Genomic DNA, 23815 nt, shown 5'->3' on the forward strand with positions numbered 1-23815 from the left:
TGGGAGCGCATTTCTTTAGAGTCTGATGCCAAGGCTTAGACAAATGGTGGTGTGCAATATGCACAAGGGGGCAGGGGAGCGGCAGCCTTTGAAGTCTGATGCCGAGGCACAGACAGATGGTGGTGTGTGATGTGGCTAGCTCAGTGCACGCGCATAGCTCACATGAACTGTACGCGATCCGCAGGCTAGGTAGACTTTTCTTTTCCACTTACAATAATCTCGCCTATTTATTCCTGCAGGATATAATAGGCGAGACCTAAAAAATGAAGCATTAGCAAAGCAATCCATACATCAGAGCCCTTCAGAGTTTGTGTGAATATGTGAGTGAATTTGTGAACACAAGTATGGTTGGATGATTGATGGATGAATTGGCGAGTGCATGAGTGTGTCTAAGAGGTTAAGAAGATCAGGGTGTGCATAGGAAGATGAGTGATTGCGTGCATGAATGGATGGATGAACTGATGCTTGAGTGCCTGGATAGAAGAATGGCTGGATAAATGGGTGAGTGCATGGACTGATGAAGGGGCAAAGACAGAGAGTGGGACAATAACTGCGTGCTGGGGCAAAGACATTGTATGTAAGCATTGATAGTGCAGAGTGGGAAAAATTGGAGATTGTATGGGCCAGGACAGCTGTGTAGAGGGAAAGGGGCAGCATGTGATGCGGTTGGGGCAGTAGTAATGTTATGTGGAGGTGCAATCTGAATGAGAAGGGTCCGTGAATGGGTCCAGGGGCAGTTCAGGGACAGATGCAGTGTGCACGAAGCAAGGACAATGTGTGGAGAACACAGATGTACAGGGCCTTGGAAGTTTTAGAACTATTGTTCTCCAAAGTTGGTCCCGGAGGCCTGGACCAATCCCAGATTGTTAAGATAACTACATTTATTTAAATGGGGATATGCTACAAATCTGGCCTGGATCCGGCCCTCCAGGGCAGACTTTGGATAACCCTGAGCACAGCTCCTCTTTTCTCTAGTAATCCCACAGGACTATCCAAAACAGCAATGCTGCCTAGGGAGAGTAGGGTGGTAAGTGCGGACGCTTTACATCTCACTGTTCTCGATTAGGATTATAATTTATGAACTGCAAGTAGCAAAAGGATCTCTTGGACAAAAGCAGTAGCTCATTGAACTATTTGCATTATATAAACGTCTGTGGTCCCCATGGTACAAGTGCTTTGAAGCAGGAATATACACTGTCAGCTGTACTTTTTGATGAGTCAAAACCTCCACTAGACAAACTCCGATGTCTCCCCAGCAGGTCCATTAATCGCCTTAGTTATCTTGACATTTTTATGTTATGTTATGTTATGTTATAAAATTTATAGAGCGCTCAGCTGCCGCAGCAAAGTGGCGTCCCGGCGCTATATTGGACAAAATAACACAACCAGAAGAGGAAATTAGACAGAGCCAAGATTAGAGTAATGGAAACAGAAAAGTTTTGATAGCTCTTCGGAAAGACAGTATGTCAGGTATGGCACGGATGTCAACGGGTAGTGTGTTCCAGAGACTCGCTGCCAGAACGCCAAAGGAGCGACCGCCCACTCTGGCCTTCCTGAAGCGAGGAACACAGGCCATAAATTGACCCGTCGAACGTAGTACTCTAGCAGGGGTATAGTAGGTAATTGCCTGTGCAAGGATGGGAGGTGAAGAGGCCTTTAGAATCTTAAAGACCAGGCACAGAGCTTTGAACTTGATCCTCTGTCCGACAGGGAACCAATGAAGATCGTAGATGGTGCGTCTGACAGAACAGAATTTGGGCAGGCCTACCAGCATTCTGGCGGCTGCATTTTGCACACGCTGAAGGCGTGTTAGTTCAGCTTGGTTAACGCCCAAAAGAAGCGAGCTGGCGTAATCCAACCTAGAGAGTACTGTAGCTTGGACAATGAGTTGTCTTGTTGGAGCATCGAAAAATTTTAAAATTGGTCTAAGGCTCTGCAGAACCCCAAAACAGGTGCCAGCAACTCTTTTGGTATGGGGGATAAAAGTCAGGTTGGAATCAATCCAGATCCCGAGGTTCTTAGCCTCTGTCACAGGAGTGGGGGCTTGGCCTAGCTCCGGTGGCCACCAGTGGTCTCCCCAAAGATGAGCCTGTTTGCCCAGACCTAGGACCTCTGTTTTTGATGCGTTAAGTTGGAGACAGTTCTTCGTCATCCAACTGGCCACCTCCTTTAGGGCTTTCTGAAATTTCGGGGCTTCAACCGCAGGGTCCCCATTTAGTGCAACCGCTAGCTGGGTGTCGTCGGCGTACGACACTATGGTTAAACCACAGCTTTTTACAATAGTGGCTAGCGGCTGCACATATAAATTAAAAAGAGTCGGGCTGAGTGCCGAGCCTTGCGGGACCCCTTGGGAAATATTGCGTGGGGCAGATTCAAATGGGGGGGGGTGGAGACTTTAAAGGTGCGTCCAGATAAAAAGGAACGAAACCATTCAAGTGCGGTATTCTCCACACCGGCCTCTCGCAGCCGTTGAAGAAGGATGGGATGGGAGACAGTGTCGAAAGCGGCACTGAGATCCAACAGGATCAGTGCCGCCGTCTGTCCTGAGTCTATCATCTTCCGCAGATGCTCCACCATGGCCAACAAAGCAGTTTCCGTTCTATGGCCTGCACGGAAACCATTCTGAGATGGATCTAGAATGCCTGAGTTTTGAAGATGGTTAGACAGGATTTTGTTGGCATGTGCCTCCGCAAGTTTGGATACCCATGGGAGGAGAGAAATGGGTCGATAATGTTCAGGCTTTGAAGGGTCCAAGGTGGGCTTTTTTAAAATAGGGATAACCGTAGCCTGTTTCCATTTACTGGGAACAGTCCCGGACTCAAAGGATAGCCCAATTAGATCGAGCACAGGAGGCAAACAAATCTCAGTGGATTCTTTAAATTGTGCAGGTCTTAAGGGATCGGCGGGTGAGCCTGATTTAACTTTTATAGTAAGGGCTTTGAACTCTTCCTGAGATGGCTTAGGTATAAGCGAGAGAGATCTAGTGATCGTGGGATTGCTTCCTAAGTTGATTACAGGTACAGTTTGCGGAGGGAATGATCGGTAGATCGCCTCAACTTTCTCTACAAAGAAGGCCGCTAGCGTTTCGCAGTGATTCAAGGAGCGTTTTTCTATTGCCGCCGTTTTCTTGCTGGTAAGGTCTTTACAGACCTTAAAGATGAGTTTTGTCGGATTAGGGCTATTCTTAAACTCCTCGGAGTAGAACGTGGCTCGGGCTTTGCAGATGGCTCGGTGGTATACTTTAATACTAGTCAAGTAAGTCTGCTTGAGGTCAAGATCGTAAGACTTACGCCAGGCTCTTTCCGCTCGTTTACAAGCAGTCTTAAGAAGCCTAAGGGAATCATCGTACCACGGGCTAGAAGGACCAGGTCGAACTTTGCTCCATCTTGCAGGGATTAGGGAGTCCAAGGCTAGGGTCCGCCACTCACAGAAGTGGTCGTATCCCAGCGAGGCATCTTTAGGAGGGTCAAGAGGATGCAATGACAGAAGCTGGTGGAAGTCAGCCAATCTCAATTTTCTCCAAGGCCGCTTAAAAATCGGCAGAGTGGAGTTCTTAAAAGGAGAGATGTTGGATATAAGCTGAACTTCTAATGGGTGATGATCTGTCCAGGCCATGGGTCTGGGTGGGAGAGTGATAACATTGTGAAGATTCGTCAGAAAGGGATCGAGGATATGCCCGCCCACATGAGTCTGACGATTAATAAGCTGATATAGCTGTAGGGCCTCAAGATCTGCAAGGAAACTACTAGCGGTAGTAGAGAGTGGAATATCTAAGTGAAGGTTGAGATCACCTATGATGCTAAAATTAGCCGATCTAAGGGCCAGCGAGGAGACAACCTCAGGAAGGGTGAGCCGGAAGGCGGCGTCAGGGCCAGGGGGTCTATAGATGAGCAGTCCAGAGATGGTAAGGTGGGGATTTATGGAAATGGCAAAATGGGCACTTTCACAACCAGCTATGGAAATGGCCTTCCATGAGCATGGGTAGCATGATCTAATTACAGCCGCAATTCCGCCACCTCGTGAGTTGCGGTTCAAAGTATACATGACGTACTCATCAGGAAGCGCAAGGTTAATAGCTGCTGTGGCATCGTCATGAAGCCATGTTTCTGTTAAAAAGAAAATGTCAGGCTGTTCGTCTGTAAGTATAGTAAAGACATCTAAGTGGTGGCAGACCAAGGATCTGACATTAAGATGTAATATTTTAAGTGTAATCTGTTGACTGGTAACAGTAGGGGGGTTAACTCTTAGGGCCGACTGTATAGGCTGTGAATCCGCGATGGGCAGGGGAAGTTCAAAAGAGCACGTAGGACATTGGACAGGTCCACAGAGGGGGTCAAGAGCTCCATGACCACAAGAGCTTACCTTGGGACGGAGACCAGTGAGAAAATCACTGGATAGCATAGTGGGAATGTCCAAGGGCTGGAGGCAAGGAACGCTGCAGCAGATGCTTTTAACTCCATAATATATTAGAAAACATGGTGCCCACCCAAAAGTCAGTGCCTGGCGGCACCGGCGGCACCGGTCGCAGAACCAGCCCTGTTTGTCGTAAACAGTTGTTTCATTATTGGAGCTTTGAATGGGTATTATGATGTTTCGTGAGCTGAATTTGATCCACAGGCATTTAGGTATTCAACAGAAGTTGATAAAGTATACTTCTAGTCACACTCTCAAAGGCTGTTCATCTGTGGTATGCGCTGTGTCATAGATAATTGGGAATGTCCAATAATTCACATATTGATCGTCTGTTGTGTATGTGGTCTGTGCGTGCATGCGTGTGTGTGCCTCTTTAAGTGAACTTTAATGTTGTGCGCAAGAAGACCTTTATCACACATGCCAACATTTCAGAAGAGGAAAGGCGGAGATTAAAAAAATAATCGTAAGAATGTACTTCCCTCATTGACTTCTATTGAAGTGGAGGCAATTTCATGAATCGTGCCTATTGGCATGCATGATGGATGCATGACGCATTCAAGCATGCTTTTACAACGCATGCCTTACAACGCGAACAATACAACGAACGCATTGTTACCACGTGTTCCATTACAACGCAAGTCGTTACGACTTGCCTTAGGGAAGCTCAGGACTTTGGAATAGTATATATTACTATTTCAACTCTAGTCTGTGCAACAGTAGGGAAGGTGTTGGATTTAAAATCAACAATGTGTTCCCTAAAGCAAGTCAATATAATGACTTACGTTTTAATATAACGCGTGGTAACGACGCGTTCGTTGTAGTGCCTGTGTTGTATTGGCACTGCTTAGTTCTGTCTGCGTTGTAAACGCTCTTTCTCTGCATGATATAGACACATGCTATTATTCTCTAAGTGTTGGTGTGTGCTTAGTATTGAAATGTGGAATGTTGTGGCTGGTCTAAGGGCTTTGACTGGTAAGGGTATTTGTGTAGAGGGGAATGTGCTTCCTGCTTGGTGCTTCTTGGTTGTCAACTACGCACTGCTGATATACATTCAGAGACGGCTCCTCTGTTATGGCAGAGGAGCGTCCACCCACTGCTAGAACCAGTAGGTGCATGTAAAATAAAATGATAATAAAGCAGTTAATAAAACTGCTTTATTATCATTTTATTTTACTCAAGTGCCACAGCCGAGTCTAGAGGGTGGAGCCATCAGGAGAAGGAGGAGTGGTGGGATCAGGGCACTGCCAGTGCACATGTAGGTTTGGCCGGCTGTCTTAGGACAGCCAAACCGACATGCACACTTGGATATGTCCAAGCTATTGCTTGGAGATTTCGGCAAGGCTCAGGAGCACAGGTTCCCAGTCGCTGTTGGAGCGTGGAGCCAGCCCGCTCTGCCCAATCCGTACGTTTCTCTCATGCTGGGTAATACCAGCAAGAATACAGCGGCTGGATTGGCGCAGGGGACTCTGGGAGCCTATGTGAGCATCTCCTGAAGAGACTGCAAGGCTGCGGACATCTTGCTGCAGGTAAAATTTTAGTTTTGTATTCTACCCCTGCCCCCCTGCCACCCGCGCTGCCCCACCGATCCCCCCAGCTAGCCGCCACCACAGATGAAGTTCCTTCTTTCCTTGGTTGGTTTGAGCCTGTCTAGTACTGATTGCCCTTCACTGCTGTGAAAAATTAAGATGGCAGTAAGAGCTTTGTTCATTTGTCTCTCTCCTTGCATCCAGCTGGATTGATCAGTCCTTGGAATCTGCCCCTCTACTTGCTGACCTGGAAGATAGCTCCAGCTATTGCTGCCGGCAACACGGTCATTGCAAAGCCCAGTGAGATGACTTCAGTAACCGCATGGATGATGTGCAAACTTATGGACGAAGCAGGTAATTTTCAACAATCCAGCCCTATATGTTTTCAGTGCTCCATGTCTAGTAGTAGGGAGCGATTCAGCCGCATCGTAAATTTACGATTGTGGTGCCATCAACTTTAGTAGAAAACCTGTACTACGGAAAGGTAACACAAACATTATAATGGGTCAAGTGAAAGAGTGTTGCTTTTGAAAGCAGGTGTGGAATAGACTGCTCACTTCTTTTATATAATGGATATATTGCCCACTTCCTAAATGCCAGGTGAGTGCCTTTACTAACAGAGTGGCTAATTCTGCGGTTTTGTCACGTTGACACGTTTCAACTCAAAAGCACTCACCGAAGGTAAGTTGACATGTTTCCTGGTGTTTGAGATAAGTAAGAAGATGAGGAGGAGATTTGGCCTCTCGGCAAGAGCGACCCACTGGGGAACCATATTCGAATCCAGGCATGTGCTCAATATCCTGAGATTCTTGGCAAATCAGTTACTAGCCTGTGTCTTAAAAAAAGTGTAACGCGTCTGGTTTAATTTTAAAGCACTCTAATGCCCTCGGGCATTCTTTATAGACCTCTTGGTCTATAAAACTGCAAAGTAATGTAGTAGTTTCTCACTCTGTATAAAATATGTTTCCATGTATACATACTGTTATGGATTTTTCTGCATGATGGAAAGTCACCACCCAATTAGGCATGAATGCATGACCCTTTACAGTGTTAATACCGCTGCAGATTGGTGCTTGTTTATTGTAACAATGTGGAGGAGAGTGGTTAAAGGACAGACACCTCTTGGTCTTATTCTGAGTCTGAAACATAATAAGGACTTCTATCTCAGAAGATTAGTAGAAAGGAGTAACAACTACCAATATACAGGGCTTTAAGTAGAATGAAAAAAGTGTGGGGACTTTAAAAGGAGCATAGCCTACGTAATTAATGGTGTGGCTCTAATAAACTACATTTCTGTGATGTTCATAGAGTGCCACCCAACTGGTATTTTGGTGCCTCTCTGAGCTTTTCTTTTTAGCATCCAGATATATCACACAACTACTAAAGTGCACCTAAAATCGACCAGGACTATAGACTTTGTCAATGGTTGTTAAATGGGCGACAACAATGACTTTGTTGTAAATAATTAATATTGAAAATGTTTTCATTCTGAAATTGTAAGACTGGGAATTAAACTTTACTGAGGCCTCTTGAAGAGGTAGTGTCTCAGTTACTCCTGTTACGTTTACTCTATGTTAGACATGTACACCCCTTTTCTCTCCACAATGCATCCATCTCCATACCTTACACCTCATCTCTTTCCTCTTCAGATCCTCTATTCACTCTTTCCTGAATGCACTTCCTCGCATCTCCTTCACTTCACCTCCCCCCAAACACCCAACACACCCACTCACCTGACGCATTGCATTTTCTTTTACTTTAGCCATGTCAATATGTTCACATCTGGATACCTCTTTAATACATTGAATCCTGTACAGAATGACAATTGCAGCAGGAATGCGTGATCGTTGCTCTGTGCAATCTGAATTGAGGCCAATGATTGGATGAACATGTATTCCGAACATCTTTTTAACCCCTCCTATGCTCATGACGAGGTCAGCTGGTCATGAGCCATGGTGCTAGTGTGCTTATGACGAGCTGAGCTCGTCATGACCGTTGGAACGCTCATTCAACGCTAATTCCCCTGCTGTGCGAGCGTTCCACAGACGGGTGTGGTCATGACGAGCTCAGCTCGTCATGAGCACACGAGCACTGTGGCTCATGACGAGCTGACCTCGTCATGAGCACGGGGGCACTGTGTGCATCCCCCGCCCCCAGCACAGCGGGGGAAACAGCCCCGCAGCCAAGGGGTTATTCCACTGACAGTCGGTGTGAGAAGCTTGCACTGCCTTCAGCCTCCACTTCAGAGCTCTCAATCGTGGTTTGTTATAAACACCTGCAACCTACTCAATTTAGAGTATGCACTATACAACAGTAATAGTGTGGCGCAGCGGGCAGAATGGCTGACTCCGGAGCACGGGGCTCATGGTTTGATCGCCTTCGGCAGCTCAACATCATGTGACTCTAAGCAATAGATCACTTAATCTCCCCGACGGCCCCCCAGCGCCCGTATACAATTAGCGGTGATAAGTTTGTGCTTTACAAATGTGGAATTAATCTATACTACTATTATAAAGCAAGAACTTTGAACCTTTGAGGCGACTAAACTCGGGAACCACAGCGCTAATCCACACACCCGATACATCATTGTAATCGTCAGGGTGTGCAGATGGACATAGGATATATAAACTATAAAAATATGCATTATTTAAAAATTGTACCTTTAAAAAAAAAGTAGTCCCTTCGAAGTAGTGCCGGCTGCGACCTGCGTGCTGACGTCAGGAGCGCGGGGAGGAGCGGCGTCCAGGAGCGCGAGGAGGAGCGGCGGACATGGCGCGGGGGAGGAGCGGTGAACAGCGGCGGACAGGCGGTGAAGACCGGCGGACAGGCGGGAGGAGCGGTGACGAGCGGCAAGGAGCGGCGGACAGGTGAACCGAGGAGCGCGGGGGAGGAGCGGCGGCTGAGGTAAGGCTCCGGGGGACCCACGGACAATGTCGGGGCAGGCGGGGGTCGGGGCAGGCAAGGGACAGGGCGGACGGGGGCCCGGGCTGCTGGACAATGTCGGGGCGGGTGGGGTCCCGGGCTGCTGGACAATGTCGGGGCAGGCGGGGGTCGGGGAAGCCTGATTGCTCCCAGACAAGGTCGGGACGGGCTGCTAGTATATGAAACTAAAATACAGAAACACATCATCCTGGAAATAGCAAACACATGCAAGATTAAGTAAACTCTGGGAAATATAGATCAGAATGAAATCGCTGCTATTCATTTCCGTACCTTTTTTTACATTTATTATTCAGAATCGAACAGTGTTTTTGGCCAGTAATGTTAAAAAGACATGAATATAGGGCCCGATAGAGACCCGTTTCAATGACTGCTTAGAATTATTCCCGAGCCTGATACTAGAAGAGATCCAGACCTATTAAAGCCCTGCCAATATGGCGGTAAAGAGAGAAGTCCTATTGACCAGAGGTGTGTGTGGATAGTAGTAAGATACAGGACATTCATGTGATAATCAACACTTCTAAACGTCAATACTGGGTTATCCCACCCCGCGACTAATATGACAATATTCCAAGAAATCTAAAGAAAGTTCAGCCCTTTGGTGCAGAAAGGTCCCTGTCCTACTTACTTGTGGAAATAGGGTGAGGAGTGCCTGGTGATGCGAAGGTGAAGCCAACAATAAAGAATGTGTAAAGTTCCAGGTGAATCATGTTGGATCTAAGAAAATGCTAATTGACAAAGAAAAACACCCGTTAATCTAAAAGAGACAACACAGGCTCGTGAATGAGAAAACTTACTCCATGCAACTACTAACACATAACAAAACCTAGTGGTGATGCCTGAAGGTGGCATCCTTCATAACATACTATTAAATCGTCAATTCTGGTTCCAAAGTGGTGCCTGGAAGACACACCTTGTAGAAGTGCTGGGACGCCTGGGAAATATGGTTTCCCTGGAGTGCATTGGCTTGACACTCCGGGCATCCGCTCTGTGATTCCCACTGCAGATAAGTGCACAAAGAGCATAGCGCCAACCAAGCCCAGGACCTGTGAGCAGGTACACAGGGACAGAATCTGGTGAACAACACCATAATGGTGGTATGTGCCTGCGCAGCGGGAACATGTTTTTTTACACCAGTGGCGGCTGGCATTTACAGGGAGGGGGATGAGGGAGCGCGCAGGCGTAAAATATCATACAAAAAATAAATGAAAATACATTTTACCCAACGCAACGTCCTTGCTTAGAACCTCTTGTTTTACTGGAACCAGATGCTGGAACTCCCTTACCCAGACCTGGCGCTACTCACGTGCAGCATGTGAGCAGCACCAGGATTGGTGGGAGCGGCCTCACTCGGCGCTCCACAGCACACTGGAGGCCTTCCACTCACTCTTAACCCAGCTGTCTTAAGACAGCTGGGTTGAGAGGTTTAAAGTGTACTTGAGTGGCTGGCCATCTCAAGGCAGCCGGCCAAACAGTAATGTGCACTTTAAAAAGGACAGTAGCTAGCCCACTCACCTCTATGCTGCTGTCACTCAGCAGCGGCCCCACCCCCGTCCTGAAACTCGGCCCAGGATGGGGGATCAAAAATAAAATTGTGATAAATTAGCATTTTATTTTTCATCTCTGGAGCTTTGAAGGGGAAGTTTAAGTGGGACAACGCGCTACCGCTCTAATGGAGAAGCCACCCCTGTTTGACTCACACACTGAGGCTTTGGCAATACAGCTTGCTGCTGAAAGAGTCCAAGATATATTAAGGCATGGTAGTTCTGCACGTCTTTTTAAAAAATTGCTTGCACTTTTTAAAGAATTAGTCAAATTTTTTCAATTTTTCCAATGGGAATATTCGAGGGCAATTTGTGCCCTAGAATACTCCCACCCCAACAAGCCCCACTTGCAACGCACGTTTTTCTTACATATTTCTGAACTCTGGTTGCTTACATGTGAAACAATTGGTGGTTCAGAACACAATTCACCAGCTACACTTGATGGTCGATTTAATATTTTGTGTTACTGCAATTCCCTCTAGGCATTGTTTTTTTGGACTTGATTACTAGAACGAGGAGTATGCCTCAGCATAGCCTATTTGTTATTGTCTAATTCACATTTCCCTCATCACTGTGTATGGTTGCATTATATTTTCTCATATCTCAAGTGGAAAACATTCACCTTTTGTGCGTTGTTTGCAAATGTTAGGACGTATGAGTGCATCCCACACGCCTCTGATTGTACTTCTTTTGGCCAATCAGAGAATTGTTTAAAAAATAAAAGAAAATTCAAGTTATGTGTACACCAACATATCCATTTTTTTTCAAGAATGTTGTAAAATTCTGCAATAGACTTAGCAGTGATGCTCTGTGAAAGAGGTAGCACCCACCCTGATTTCCAACAAACAGACGAAGAAAGTCCAAATTATGTGGATTCTCCCTGTGAGTAAAGTTTGTAAAAAATGGCCCAAATATTGCATTTTACAGCAAAACGTCCATATAAGCTTATTAAAGCTATACGTTCTCAGAGAACAGCGATGATAAACCTTTATATTTTACTGGTTTACCAAGTAATCCTGATCCTTCCCAGAAGTGCTTAAAATCCATCTCCACCCAAGAAAATTTCGAAAACATTGTGCTCTTTTCAGCACAATTTCTAAAAAAAAGTCAAGTCAAGTCAAAGATAGCTTTATTCGATTCCATTAAAAAATCATAAAAGCACATAAAATTACATGTATATACAATAAAATTCAATAATGAATTGATCAATCAACAAAGAAATCCTCTATACAGTTCAATTAAATTCTATTTCAAGAAATATTTTTAACACATTGAAGATCTGCATCTAATAATACTTTTTAAAAACATAGAGACCGCAGTTATGGACATTTCATCTTGTAATAGTTGAATCCTAAAAAAGGCAGGTCTACATTGTCCCAGTCCCCATACTTTTAGCAAGGGTAACAAGTATCTCTTCCTACTATGTGAGTAAAATTTACAAAATAGGATACAGTGTATGGGTGATTGTAAAGAGGAATCATCACAAGGGCATGGTATTAAGTTTTTTGACCAGTCCTTTATGACTGGAAAAGTGGCCAGTCTAAAGAAAGTACCCGTTCTCAATCGTGTTAACAACATTCTACTATAACTGGACCACTTAGGTGATAAATACAGCTGAATGCCCAGGCCCTGCAATAGATATTGGTGTTGGATAACAGACACCTTCTTCCCCTCTACCTGCCAGCATTTATCTTCCAGATACTCAAGGCAGGCCTCCTTCAATGCTTTTCTGGAGATAGCGGATAAGGTAGATGGATCATTGTAGAGCTCAGGGTGGCCTATGTCTGTTAAGAAAGCTTTTACATATCTTAACCACTGAATATTTTTTGCTCCGTGATGCTTAACACAGTCCTGAATAATGGCCCTATTAAACTCAGTTTCAATAGATGACCATACTTTGTGCCACAACAAAACTGGGGAAGTCTTTAACAAGTCTGATATATGGGCCAAGGCAAGCTCCTTGTGACATACGTAAGTGGAGGTAGATTTTGGGATGGCTAACAGGTATCCCAGAAAACCACTTTCACATGTTAGAATTTCTGAGCAGTCTGCAACCCCCCAGATACCTGCCCCATATATGGCAGTCGACACGCATTTAGCCTTATATATATCCAGCAAGATGCGTACCGGCCTTCCCCCCAGTTTGTTAGCAAACTGTTTAACAGCTCCAATTGCCCGAGAAAAAGCCAATTTCCTTGAAGCTACAGCTGTAGACCATGTGCCTTTTTTGTTAAAAACGATCCCTAGATATGAAAAGGTATTGGTAAGGCCTATCTTTGACTGTTTTAAGAAAAAGTTACAAGGTACATTCGTTTTAGATGAGCAGCACATGGTAAAGGTTTTCCCAATGTTAATCTTTAAACCTCTTGCGCCCATGTATTCTTAAAAGCTAGTTAGCGCCTTCTGGAGGCTTACTTGGGTCCTCGCCATTATAACCGCATCATCTGCGTCCAAAAGTATAGGTACCGCAACACCTTCAATGCAGGGGTAGTCCAGATCTTGGTCAATTAATAAAGTTGCCACACTATTTATATACAAATTAAATAAAAAGGGTGCCAAAATGCAACCCTGCCGTAAACCTTTCATTATTTGAAATTTGGCTGTGCATTCACCGTTTTTGCCGAAAAGCACCTTCGCCCCTGCCCCTCTATACAATTCTTTTATGAAGTTAAGGATATTAGGGTCAATGCCGATATCTTTTAGAGTGTCCCACATCACTTCATGACTCAGACAGTCGAACGCTGAACTCAGATCAACGAAGGTCATAAATAAATTTCCCTTTTTGGCCACTACATACTTTCCCGTGATCATGGCTAAATTAAGTCCTTGTTCGACAGTGCCTAAGCCAGACGTAAAACTATACTGGAATTTAGAATGGGCATTAACTTCCTTGGTCCATGTATGTAATCTGTTCAGTATGATTCTGCCGGCCACTTTCATTAGGGAGTCTAGTAGTGATATTGGCCTATAACACTTAGGATCACTTCGGTCTCCCTTTTAAAAGATTGGCACCACAATCGCCTCCTGCCAGGTCGATGGAAATCCATTTTTATTGCAACTGTTTAGTACATTTGTCAGGAGGGGTGCCCAAAGGGAGATTTTGGCCTTATAGATGTCTATCGGTACTCCATCTGGTCCTGGGGTTTTATTTGAGGAGCTTTCTGTAATAGCTAGTTCTACTTCCGTTAAGGAGAAGGCTATTTCCAGAGGGAATAGTCCCTGGGTATTTTGCTCCTCAGTTATCTGGTGGCCAAGACATTCTGAGATAACTAATTCATCTTTCTTGTGTAGTTCAGAGAAATGGTTTACCCATACGGCCTCCTCTATGGCTATCTCAATTGTATCCGTTTTCCTTTCTACAAAAAAGAGGGCATTTACTGCCTTCCAGAAGGCTGTATTGTCTCTCAATGCACACGCCTTATGGAGGGCTTCCCAGGCATCCTCCTTTAGTTCTAGTTTCCTCTTTTTTACTGCAGCTTTATAACGTAATCTAGCTGACCTTATATCTGAAATGTTTTGGGGTATTTTTTTAAGAATTGACATTAAAAAAGCATGCGCTTTGCTACACTCTGAATCAAACCAGCCTTCAATCTTAAGTCTCTCGCCTTCCCTTGACCTGCGTGTTAATTGATTACAAATTTGACCTGTTATTTTTTGAAAGGCAGGTACAACCAGTGCTGGGCTAACCTCTTCCTCAAGACAGATCATAAAGGGCCATATGTATCAACATTCCGTTTTGCGATTCCTAAATAGCGATTTTTAAGGAATCGCTATTTAGAAATCGCAAAATGGTATGTATGTAGAAATCAGCTTCTTATTAGCGATTTCTTAAAATTCCTTAATTGTTTGCTAATCGCAATTAAGGAATAATTTCCCATTCATTTCTATGGGCCACGAGGCCCATAGGAATGAAGGGGAAATGTGCGATTAGCAATTAGCTAATCGCAAATTGAGAATATTTTCAAGAGTGCAGGGGTGTCCAAAGGACACCCTGCTGCACCCCTGAAAATGAGATATGTGCGCATATGGCGCACATACATGCCCTAAGGGCATGTATGAGCGTCACATGGCACCTTTTGTTTTAAAAAAAAATGCTTTTTTAAAGGAATTCGCAACTTACCACCAACTTGAAGTTGGTGGTAATTTGCGATTCCTTAGGGACAATTAGCAATATTTTTTTGCATCATACATTGCATTCAAGGAATCGCAAATATTGCGATTCCTTAAATGCAATTGCAAAATAAGGAATCGCAAATTGTGCAATTCCTTATTTTGACCCACATTTGTTTAATACATACCATATTGAGAATTCGCATTCGCAAAGGCCGAAATTCTGCGAATTTCAGCCTTTGCGAATGCGAATTCCAATGATACATATGACCCAAAATCATTTAAATGGCCTGATATTAGAGTATTTCCGGAAAGTGACTCGGTCCACATTGTTCCATTTTATGGAATAACCGTTAACTCTAGACAGTGCAATCCCATGGCGGTAAATATTTTCAGCCACATCTGTGTTCTGGGGATTGTCCGTCTCAAAGCTAAAAGATGGGGAAATTGGAAAATGATCGCTCATTGCGTTGTCCTCCGTTTTAAAACTCAGAACACAGCAATGGTAACTTGTTGTTACTAGTGTGAAGTCGATCACTGACCTGAGGCCCCGTCCATTAAAGGTAGGTTGAAAAGCCACCTGAGGGCTACAAAACGCCTTTGCGAATCCTAAATCCCATTTATAAATCAAGTTATTAAAAATATTCCCAATCTTAGAGTGCTCAAAATGGGTACAGGGATCTCCCTTAAAATTGACCAGCCCACATGTGCCAAACTCACTGTGAGGGCATAGGTGGCAATTAAAATCACCAGTCAGAATGACACACATCTCTTGTTGCCCGGAATCCTGTTGAGTATGGAGGATGCTATTTAGGTCCCTCAGGACCTTATCTGCATCATCCTTTGGGATGTTGTTATATAAGTTAATCAGGAGGACCTGTTGTTTTCCTCCCACCTTAAGTAGGAGTAGCTGTAGTAGTCTCCCCCTGTACTTAGAGTTTTTACCACCATGTTGAACATATTTGATATGAAAACAAAAAGACCACCTGCACTCCAGCCCCTACTAGTCTGTTTCGCTGCTGTAAATAATGTGTGATAGCCATTTATGTGTATCTCCTGTTTTTCCCAACATTCCTGTAAACAAATGACGTTGAAATTATCTACAAATGACAGGAATGTGGGGTTATTAACTTTACTTGATAGTCCTGCTATATTCCAAGACAGGAGGGTTACATTTCCCCCTGACTCCACCTGCATGGGACTTCCGTTATCCTAAGATTTAGGTTCTGGAAGTTGTCCCTGATCCCCCAACCGGTCACTTAAGATCGTTGGGCAGTGAGCCCTACTGCCAGATCTTCATGGGCAGAGATAGTTCCAATACAATTATTGAGGGCCTTCCCCTTTACTAATGGACAATCGATAGTGAGGTTATCTACCCCATTATCCAGCTTTTGCTCAAATGATGAATTGATTGTAGGATGGGCGGTCCTACTTAAAGGCGTGTTTGTGTTAGTTAGCCCCCTCCTGCACTCATTTATGCTCCCTGACATCGTTTCCAGTCAGTCCACCATCTCGAGGCAGCTGAACCTTTTGGCGGTGGGAATCCCCCTCGAGTTTTCCATATGTAAAAGGTTCCTGTTTGGGTATCCTCCCCACTCTTGGTATCCTACATTCCCCGCATTACCCCAATGCCCTCCGTAATCAAAGCCTTGATAATTCCTAAGTGGGTAAAAGTATGAAAGCTGTCTAGTTTCTATCCCTACATCACTAGTTTGTGTTCTCCATGTGCAAATATAATCAACCGTGCGCCGGTCCTCAAAATTGACCAGCCCACAGTACCCTTTTATTGATTTCCTCTCATGCCCTAACCATGGCACCCTACGCACCAATAAAATCTTGCTTGACATGTTTGGTGGTAGGGGGCGATTTATGTTGAGCCAATGGGAAACTTTATTTTTTAAAGACCAACTTGGTTCCTCGACAAACTCTTCCAGTTCCGGAACCCCTGTCAGGACTACTACGTAAGGACTCGCCTCTGGGGGCAAGTTCACAGCAAATCTGCCCTCTGTAACCCCCCTTCCCCCATGTTTTTTAGGGTGAACGACGGGGGTATTAGATGGATTCTCCTCCCTCCTAGGTTGCTGAGTCGGGCCAGGGGGTCTATCAGCTGCTTTCTTCTCAGTTACAGTTGCAGGGTTAGAGATTACTTTTTTCACTGGTGTTAATGGTTTTTTAGTTGGCAGTCCTGCTTGACCAGCCTTGGGGTGTTTAATATTCGGTATCTTTTTTGCCCCAGGGTTCACTGGGTTCTTGGTCAGGTTATGCAATTCATTAAGCTGTTTTTCAATGTTTACTAATCTAATTTCTAGTGGTGCGAGGAGGGTTTTAAATAGTTTCTCAATTTTGGCTAAAAGTTGACCCTCGGAATCCTCCTTAATTTCCACATCCGTGCTTATTAAAACCTCAGCACCACTGGGGTCCGAAACCATATTTACTGCTTCTATTGATAATCGTTCATGCCCTTTCTTACTAGACTGTTCTTGGCCCATCCCCTGTTTGTTGGGTGTATTACTAGTGCCCTTAGGTTTAGCTGCTTTGGATTATTTTGCCCCTGGGATAGTCATGTTAATGTTAATGCTTTTCTTTTTAGCAATTGCACCCTCCCTCCTCTCCCTGGATAAGCTGGTACTTATTTCCTCTTGTGAGCACTCCAAGATGAGTGACGGGTTTTTTCCAAGTCTGAATCTGAATTCAACGATGAGTCTAATATGGAAAGCGAGGTTGACTGATCTCCCCCAGGCGGCATACTATGCACCTGCGCGTTAACCTCTAAGAGGGCTGCTCCCTTTACCGGTTCAGGAGTGCGAGCCGCCGCAAGGTGCCCCATAGATGACCTTTTTGCAAATGCTAAGTCTTGGGACACCCTCCGTTCCATTAGGCTGATACCCTGATCAATTACTGAATTTGCCCGTGTTATGAAGTTATCTAAGGTGCCTGTTAATTTAGCTCCCTCTGCAGCAGTTTTGCTCCTGCTACCTCGAGTAGACATGGTTATTAGTTAACGTAATGTGTATCCACAGTTCAAATATAGTTAAATAATGTCACACCGGCATGCATACAATTTACTCTGTTGTAGGCGAAAGAGAGAGGGCCTGGTCCGGTCTCAATCGGTCTTTAACGGGCTTAAACGGGCCCGCCCTTGGCCCGGGCTTTGCCCGGGCTCGTCCCGCGATACGCGGGAGGGGCCTGGTTAAAAAAGGGCGGGTAGGCGGGCTAATTAGGGGAAGAGGCACCAGCTGGCAGCAACAAGGAATGCTGGTCCACGCAGTCCTCTGCACCCGCGTCTCTCCAGCAGCAAAGTTGGTAAGTCATGATTCACAACCCAGCACAGGGACCACAGAAGAAAGGCAGCTGAGATTGATGTTCACCACACACCTCCAGGGAACACACAAAAAGGCTCAGCAGTGCGCGGCACCCGCGATGTGGGGCCGCAAGATGTAATATAGGCTGCGAGCGGCAGGCGGGCTAATTAGGGGAGAGGCACCAGCTGGCAGCAACAAGGAATGCTGGTCCTTGCAGTCCCCTGCACCCGCGTCTCTCCAGCAGCAAAGTTGGTAAGTCACGATTCACAACCCAGCACAGGGACCACAGAAGAAAGGCAGCTGAGATCGATGTTCACCACACACCTCCAGGGAGCACACAAGAAGGCTCAGCAGCGTGCGGCTCCCGCGAAGCGGGGGCTGCAAGATGTAATATAGGCTGCGAGCAGCAGGCGGGCTAATTAGGGGAAGAGGCACCAGCTGGCTGCAACAAGGAATGCTGGTTCTCACAGTCCCCTGCACCCGCGTCTCTCCAGCAGCAAAGTTGGTAAGTCACGATTCACAACCCAGCACAGGGACCACAGAAGAAAGGCAGCTGAGATCGATGTTCACCACAGACCTCCAGGGAGCACACAAGAAGGCTCAGCAGCGCAAAAAAGCCTTAGGTGTTTTAGGCAGTTCAGATAATCCCATCTGTTACAACTGACAATGTCTTTCAAAGGGGCAGATGACAAAACAAAAAAATGCACACAATCTCAGCCAGTATCCTGTAGAATTAGAGCGATTTAATACAGCGATTTGTGGTGCTTTCACTCGGAGATCTTAGTGGTTCAAACGGCATCGAATCAATTACAGATCTGTGTGCCAGATAGCTGTAGTGATTACCACTGGTAAATGTGCTGTAAATATAGATTTGGAAATGCAACAAACTATGGCGCATATATCATCTTGACTGGGACCAGGTCACTCTAAAAAGAAGAAATCCAAGTAAGAATGGTAATTTAGCTAGATGCAGAGCAGTTTCCAGCATTCAGCCAGCGAGGTGAAAGGACTTTGGAGAATTTGCACTCTCCAGTTGCCATGTTGAGACTATTTTTTGTATCCTGGCACCTTTTTGGCCAATTTGTGATGGTGGTACTAGGCAGCTTACTGAAGTTTCCTTAGTGGATTGCCAGCCCTCCATTCAGTACAGACTCTGCACTGCGGAAACCAACAACCACCATGTTTGTGTGAATGTCAAGTATCAATGTCCTCAAAATAAGGGTCTATTGGGACTAGGATGGCTGCTTCGTTTCTGGAAATGAATCACCCTCATCCTATAAGGACTGTGAAGTGGAAGAGAAACAAGGTGATAATATGAGGGCCAGAAGGATCTCCATTGATGGATTCCTATCAGTGATGAGTATAACCTAAGCAACCTCCACGACTGTCTACATAAGCGGCAAGAGTAGGAACAGGTCAAAGCTTATTAGAACACCTGCATGCATATATTACACATAGGGCGCACCTTCCCTGTTTGTGCCACAGAGGACTTTAAACAGGAACGTAGGGTGCAAACAGGAAAAATGCCCCTAATTGTGATGAATGCACTGCCTTCAGGCCAGCCAAAAACTTGCTCTGCCCTGGAGCCAGTAAATTTAATAAAGTAAGGAATGGCTGCTTTAAAGTAGCACCCTGTTTTTCTATGCCCATGGCAACCCACCTGTACTTACAAGAGGGGAGAGACATCCCACTGCAGGCGGGTGCAGTAAGTGGCTGTAACAGCTTATATGGGGATATGTGGAGGTCCCATGGGACCCCATTTCCCTCCCCCAGAGGACTGCCTTCAGGAAGCACTCTGACTATTTGCTCCCTTTTTGTGGCCCATTATGACTGTGCCTCCTAAGAGTATCTATGTGTCTTCGCCCTTGTCTCTAATAAGGCACAAGGGCAGAAGGAAAGAAATTCCCTTATTTTCATTCGGCCACACCCTCATGCTAATGCAGGCATGCTCTCTCGTGATAGCACTGGTGCTACATGTGCACCAGTGCTATCAGTATTACAGAAGGGCCAAACAAGCATCTACAGACCCTTCTTTAGTACTTTTGGGCCCGGGGAGGGGACAAACAAAGCAGGCGTGCAAGCCCTTTGTGCCTCTGGGACGCAATGAATAGTACAGTCCTTGGTACCTGAACACCCATAGATGCAATGTAAACTCAACTACAGCAGCAGAAGGCAGGGTTTCTGATGGAAGCCTCCATAACTTGCTGCTTTAGAGTGGCGCTTGGAGAAGTCATTGTTTTTTCTCCGGGGATTTCCTCGACGGTCGATTTTATCGCTTTTTGCTTCCAAGATCTGTCCGAGAACTCAGTGTTACCTAATGGCAGGCTTGTATCCAATATCTTACCACAACATTTCTTCATGCACAGTGGCGGATAAAAATAAACAAACAATTCCGATGAACAAAAACACATTTGACCACAGGCACTGGTGGGTCACCAGCCAGGCTCTGAGGGCCAGCTGTACGACCCTTCCAATATGCAAGTCGCAAATTGCGTTGTTTTGTGACTCGCAAAATGGAATTTACAACAGTGTCTCAGACACTGTTTGCTATTCCTAATGGGGTCGCAAATTGCCTGTCTCATTAATATTCATGAGGCAGATGCAATTTGTGACCCCATTGGAAATGGTTAGCATTCCCAGGGATGGTGGCCTGCTGGGATCAGCAGAACACCATGTCTGTGACTGCTATTTAAAGAAACCAGTTTTTTAAAAAATGTAGTCCGTTTTCCTTAAAGGAAAATGGGGTACATTTAAAAAAGAAAAATTAAACGTTTCTGTTTAATTTTTTGAGAATAGGCAGTAGTCCCTGAGACCACTGCCTGCTCTTACAAAATACTTTCACTGCCAGTCACAAAGTGGAAGGGGTCCTGTGAGGCCCTTTCTCGTTTGTGATTGGCTTAACACCCTTTTGAAATGGGTGGTCAACTGTGAGCGTTTTGCGACTGCAATTGTGGTTGCAAAACATTTGTACATTGAAGTATGACTCGCTATGAGGAAGGGACACCCTTGGCACGACCCTTCCTAGTAGCAAGGCGCAAACCATATTTTGCAAGTTGGTAATAGGTTACTGACTCGCAAAATAGCATTTGTACATAAGGCAGACCTATTTTACGGTCACAAACAGGCCGATTTCCCATTTATGACTGCAAAGAACAGTTGTTCATCTGGCCCTAAATGTCCTGGCAAGTGATTCCAGATTAGGAATTGACTTGTTCATTATGCAACCAGGCACAATATAAAAGGGCAAATTAAAACCAAATACATTAGTACTGCGCAAAAAGCTATCCACTAAAAACTGTTTTTTTCTAATTGAAACAATGCATTCACTAACACAGAAACATTAATTGCTTGAGTATGACCATCATCGGCTGATATATACATTGTAATGCCGAAAGCGCATATGAATGCTATTTGGCACTCAGTTGATTTGCGACTGAAGATGCACATTTTATCAGAAATAACGGATCATCATGGACAAACGTTGTATGCAAATTGGTCTTAAAGGAAAAAAAATGTTGTGTTAACACCTGTTAACACTCAACTCATAATGAAGCTCCATATTGGTGTTATTCATAGGCCTAAAGATGATGTTGTTATCCAAAACAATAGGCTGATTCAGACAAGCTTTTAGGAGTACAGTAAGTCATTCTCTTCCATGACTTTGTGAATCGTCTAATTCAGGGGTTTCCGACATTTTCTGTAGTAATAGCTACTTATGTTCAGTGTAAAGCATCCTGAGGTACTAATAATCCTATTAGTGTTGTAATAGTAACCACATTAGACGAATGACATTAGTGACCACCATGTACTAAATTACTAGCAGTGATTACCTCAGTTCATCAATAATAATTGCCATCAGTAATGTAAAAAAGCTTTTTCAATGTAGAATGCCTCTACATGCATAATACATAATGGCCATAGCTGAAATTCAGCTGACACCAAGGTAATACTGTTAGTAATACTCATCCCCAATGCCATAGGATTTAGCAATCAAATATAAGCCTTAAATATATTTTGGAAATTCAATCATTTTTCTAAAAACATCAGTTCTGAAAATACACGCATTTTCCTCTCCAATATACACTTTCAATTTTGATATTCATGTACTAATTCAACTAAACAAAAGCTTCAAATTTGGACTGTATAGAGGAGAGCAACCTACAAGTGAGTGAAGAGCTATCAGTAGCTTGCAAGCTACTTGTTGGGGAAGCCTGGTCTTACTTCCTATTAGTAAAAGTGCAAAGAGGGTAGAATCCCTTCTATCTGAATCAATTGAACATGAATAGCCGTGGAATAGTCCAACTTTAGAATTATGGGGTAAAAAAAAATTGTAGGTAAGAGTACGTATATGCGAACTGAAGGTGTACAGCTTTACATACTCCTAAATGCCTTTGTGAATAGGCCCCAATATTCGTGTTGCAAGAAGATATTAAATAATCACAAATGAGAGTTGTTAGACCTCTCAGTCAGGGGATTTTCCCCCAAAACTTGTTGCTTTCCTCATTAATTGTTTGCTGATCTCGTTTTTGCTGGCCTTAGGACTCTACATACTTTACCACTGCTAACCAGTACTAGAGTGCGTGTGCTCACTCCTTTAAAACTTGGTAACATTGGCTTATCCCCAATTGGCATATTTAATTTACTTATAAGCCCCTAGCAAAGTGGTACAACATGTACCCAGGGCCTATAAATTAAGTGCTGTTAGTGGGTCTGCAGCACTGTTCATGCCACCTTTGAACATGTCTCAGGCCTGCCATTGCAGCCTGTCTGAGCAGTTTTAAACCCCCTCAATCAGTAACCCAATTTCTTACACGAGTCCAAAACATGACTAAGGTAAAGCTATGCAATGTACATGTGCCAATGGATTACTAGCCTGCAAAGGTGGTGGTAATGGGCACCACACTCAGGGGGTCATTATGATTGCGGTTTTTCCGCATCCTCGGGGCCGGCGGAAGCCACCGCCGGCCCCGAGGATGCGGAAAAACCGCAGCGGACTGACCAAAGACCCACCGCCACATTAGGATGGCTGGTGGGTCCTGGTTTGCGTCCGCAGCTTTTCCGCCGCGGTCGGCTTACAACTGCGGCGGAAAAGCTCTAATATGGTGACGGTGTCTTCCAGACACCGTCCACCATATTAGGATGGCCTTTAAATTATGCTTTTCCGCGGCGGGTTTTCCGCCGTGGAAAAGCATACGGAACTTCACTGCGGGGGCCCGTTGCGGGCCCCCTAGGTGAAGGGGGGGTGGGTGGTGCACATGGGGGGTACCTATGGTACCCCCCTGCATTTGCATGAAGAAAGCGGCAGGCACCGCGCGGTGCCTGCCTCTTACTGCATGCAAATTCAATGCGTGCATTTTTAACATTGCGGCGGGTGCAGCTTGAAGCTCCACCCGCCGCAATGTTAAAAATAGAGGATGTGACCGCAACCCTTGCGGTCACATCCTAATTGCACAGGAGGGAACTCCGCATGCCATGCGGAGGTTCCCTCCTGCTCTGGGGTCGCGGACGGACACAAGTCCGTCCGCGATCCTAATCGACCCCTCAGTAGTAAAAAAAGTACCCCAAGAGTGGCAAGAGAGTTTATGCTCATTTTGACACTTTGGGCTACCTTTTATATTACAGACATTTGTGTCACCGCTTCTTGAATACTTACTGAGTGGGCACATGGTTAGCTGATGTGCAATGAAAAGTGGATATTCCCTTATTTCCATGGGGCATTGCTCCAGACAAAATGAGGATGCATTTTGCCTTGCGATTGCAGTGTATCACAAAAGCATATACATAGGTAAAGGAAATCCTGGGCGAATGTGCTAACTGTGCACCCTCTGAGTGGTGGCACCCTTTACAGGGAGTTATGAAGTGTCCCTAAAAAGTCTAGCGGAGCCCATGAAAAAATAATGATCTTGCAGCAGAGCCCTCTCCGTCAATGTAAGTGTAGGTGCCTGCAGCACTCTGCTTAAGAGGGAAAGCCTGAAGCCCT

At 45.0% G+C, this 23815-nt stretch overlaps 1 protein-coding gene across 1 annotated transcript in view; it reads left to right on the forward strand.

The window, feature by feature from the left end:
• ALDH8A1 (aldehyde dehydrogenase 8 family member A1) overlaps window positions 1-23815 on the forward strand; it is a 172301-nt gene that overhangs the window by 102072 nt on the left and 46414 nt on the right. Inside the window, exon 4 of the mRNA XM_086927452.1 lies at window positions 6144-6293. Coding sequence (XP_086783578.1) covers window positions 6144-6293 — 150 coding nt within the window. The remainder of the gene's footprint in view (window positions 1-6143; window positions 6294-23815) is intronic.

Source organism: Lissotriton vulgaris, chromosome 6 (assembly GCF_964263255.1).
Source record: "Lissotriton vulgaris chromosome 6, aLisVul1.2, whole genome shotgun sequence".
NCBI classification, from domain to species: Eukaryota; Metazoa; Chordata; class Amphibia; order Caudata; family Salamandridae; genus Lissotriton; species Lissotriton vulgaris.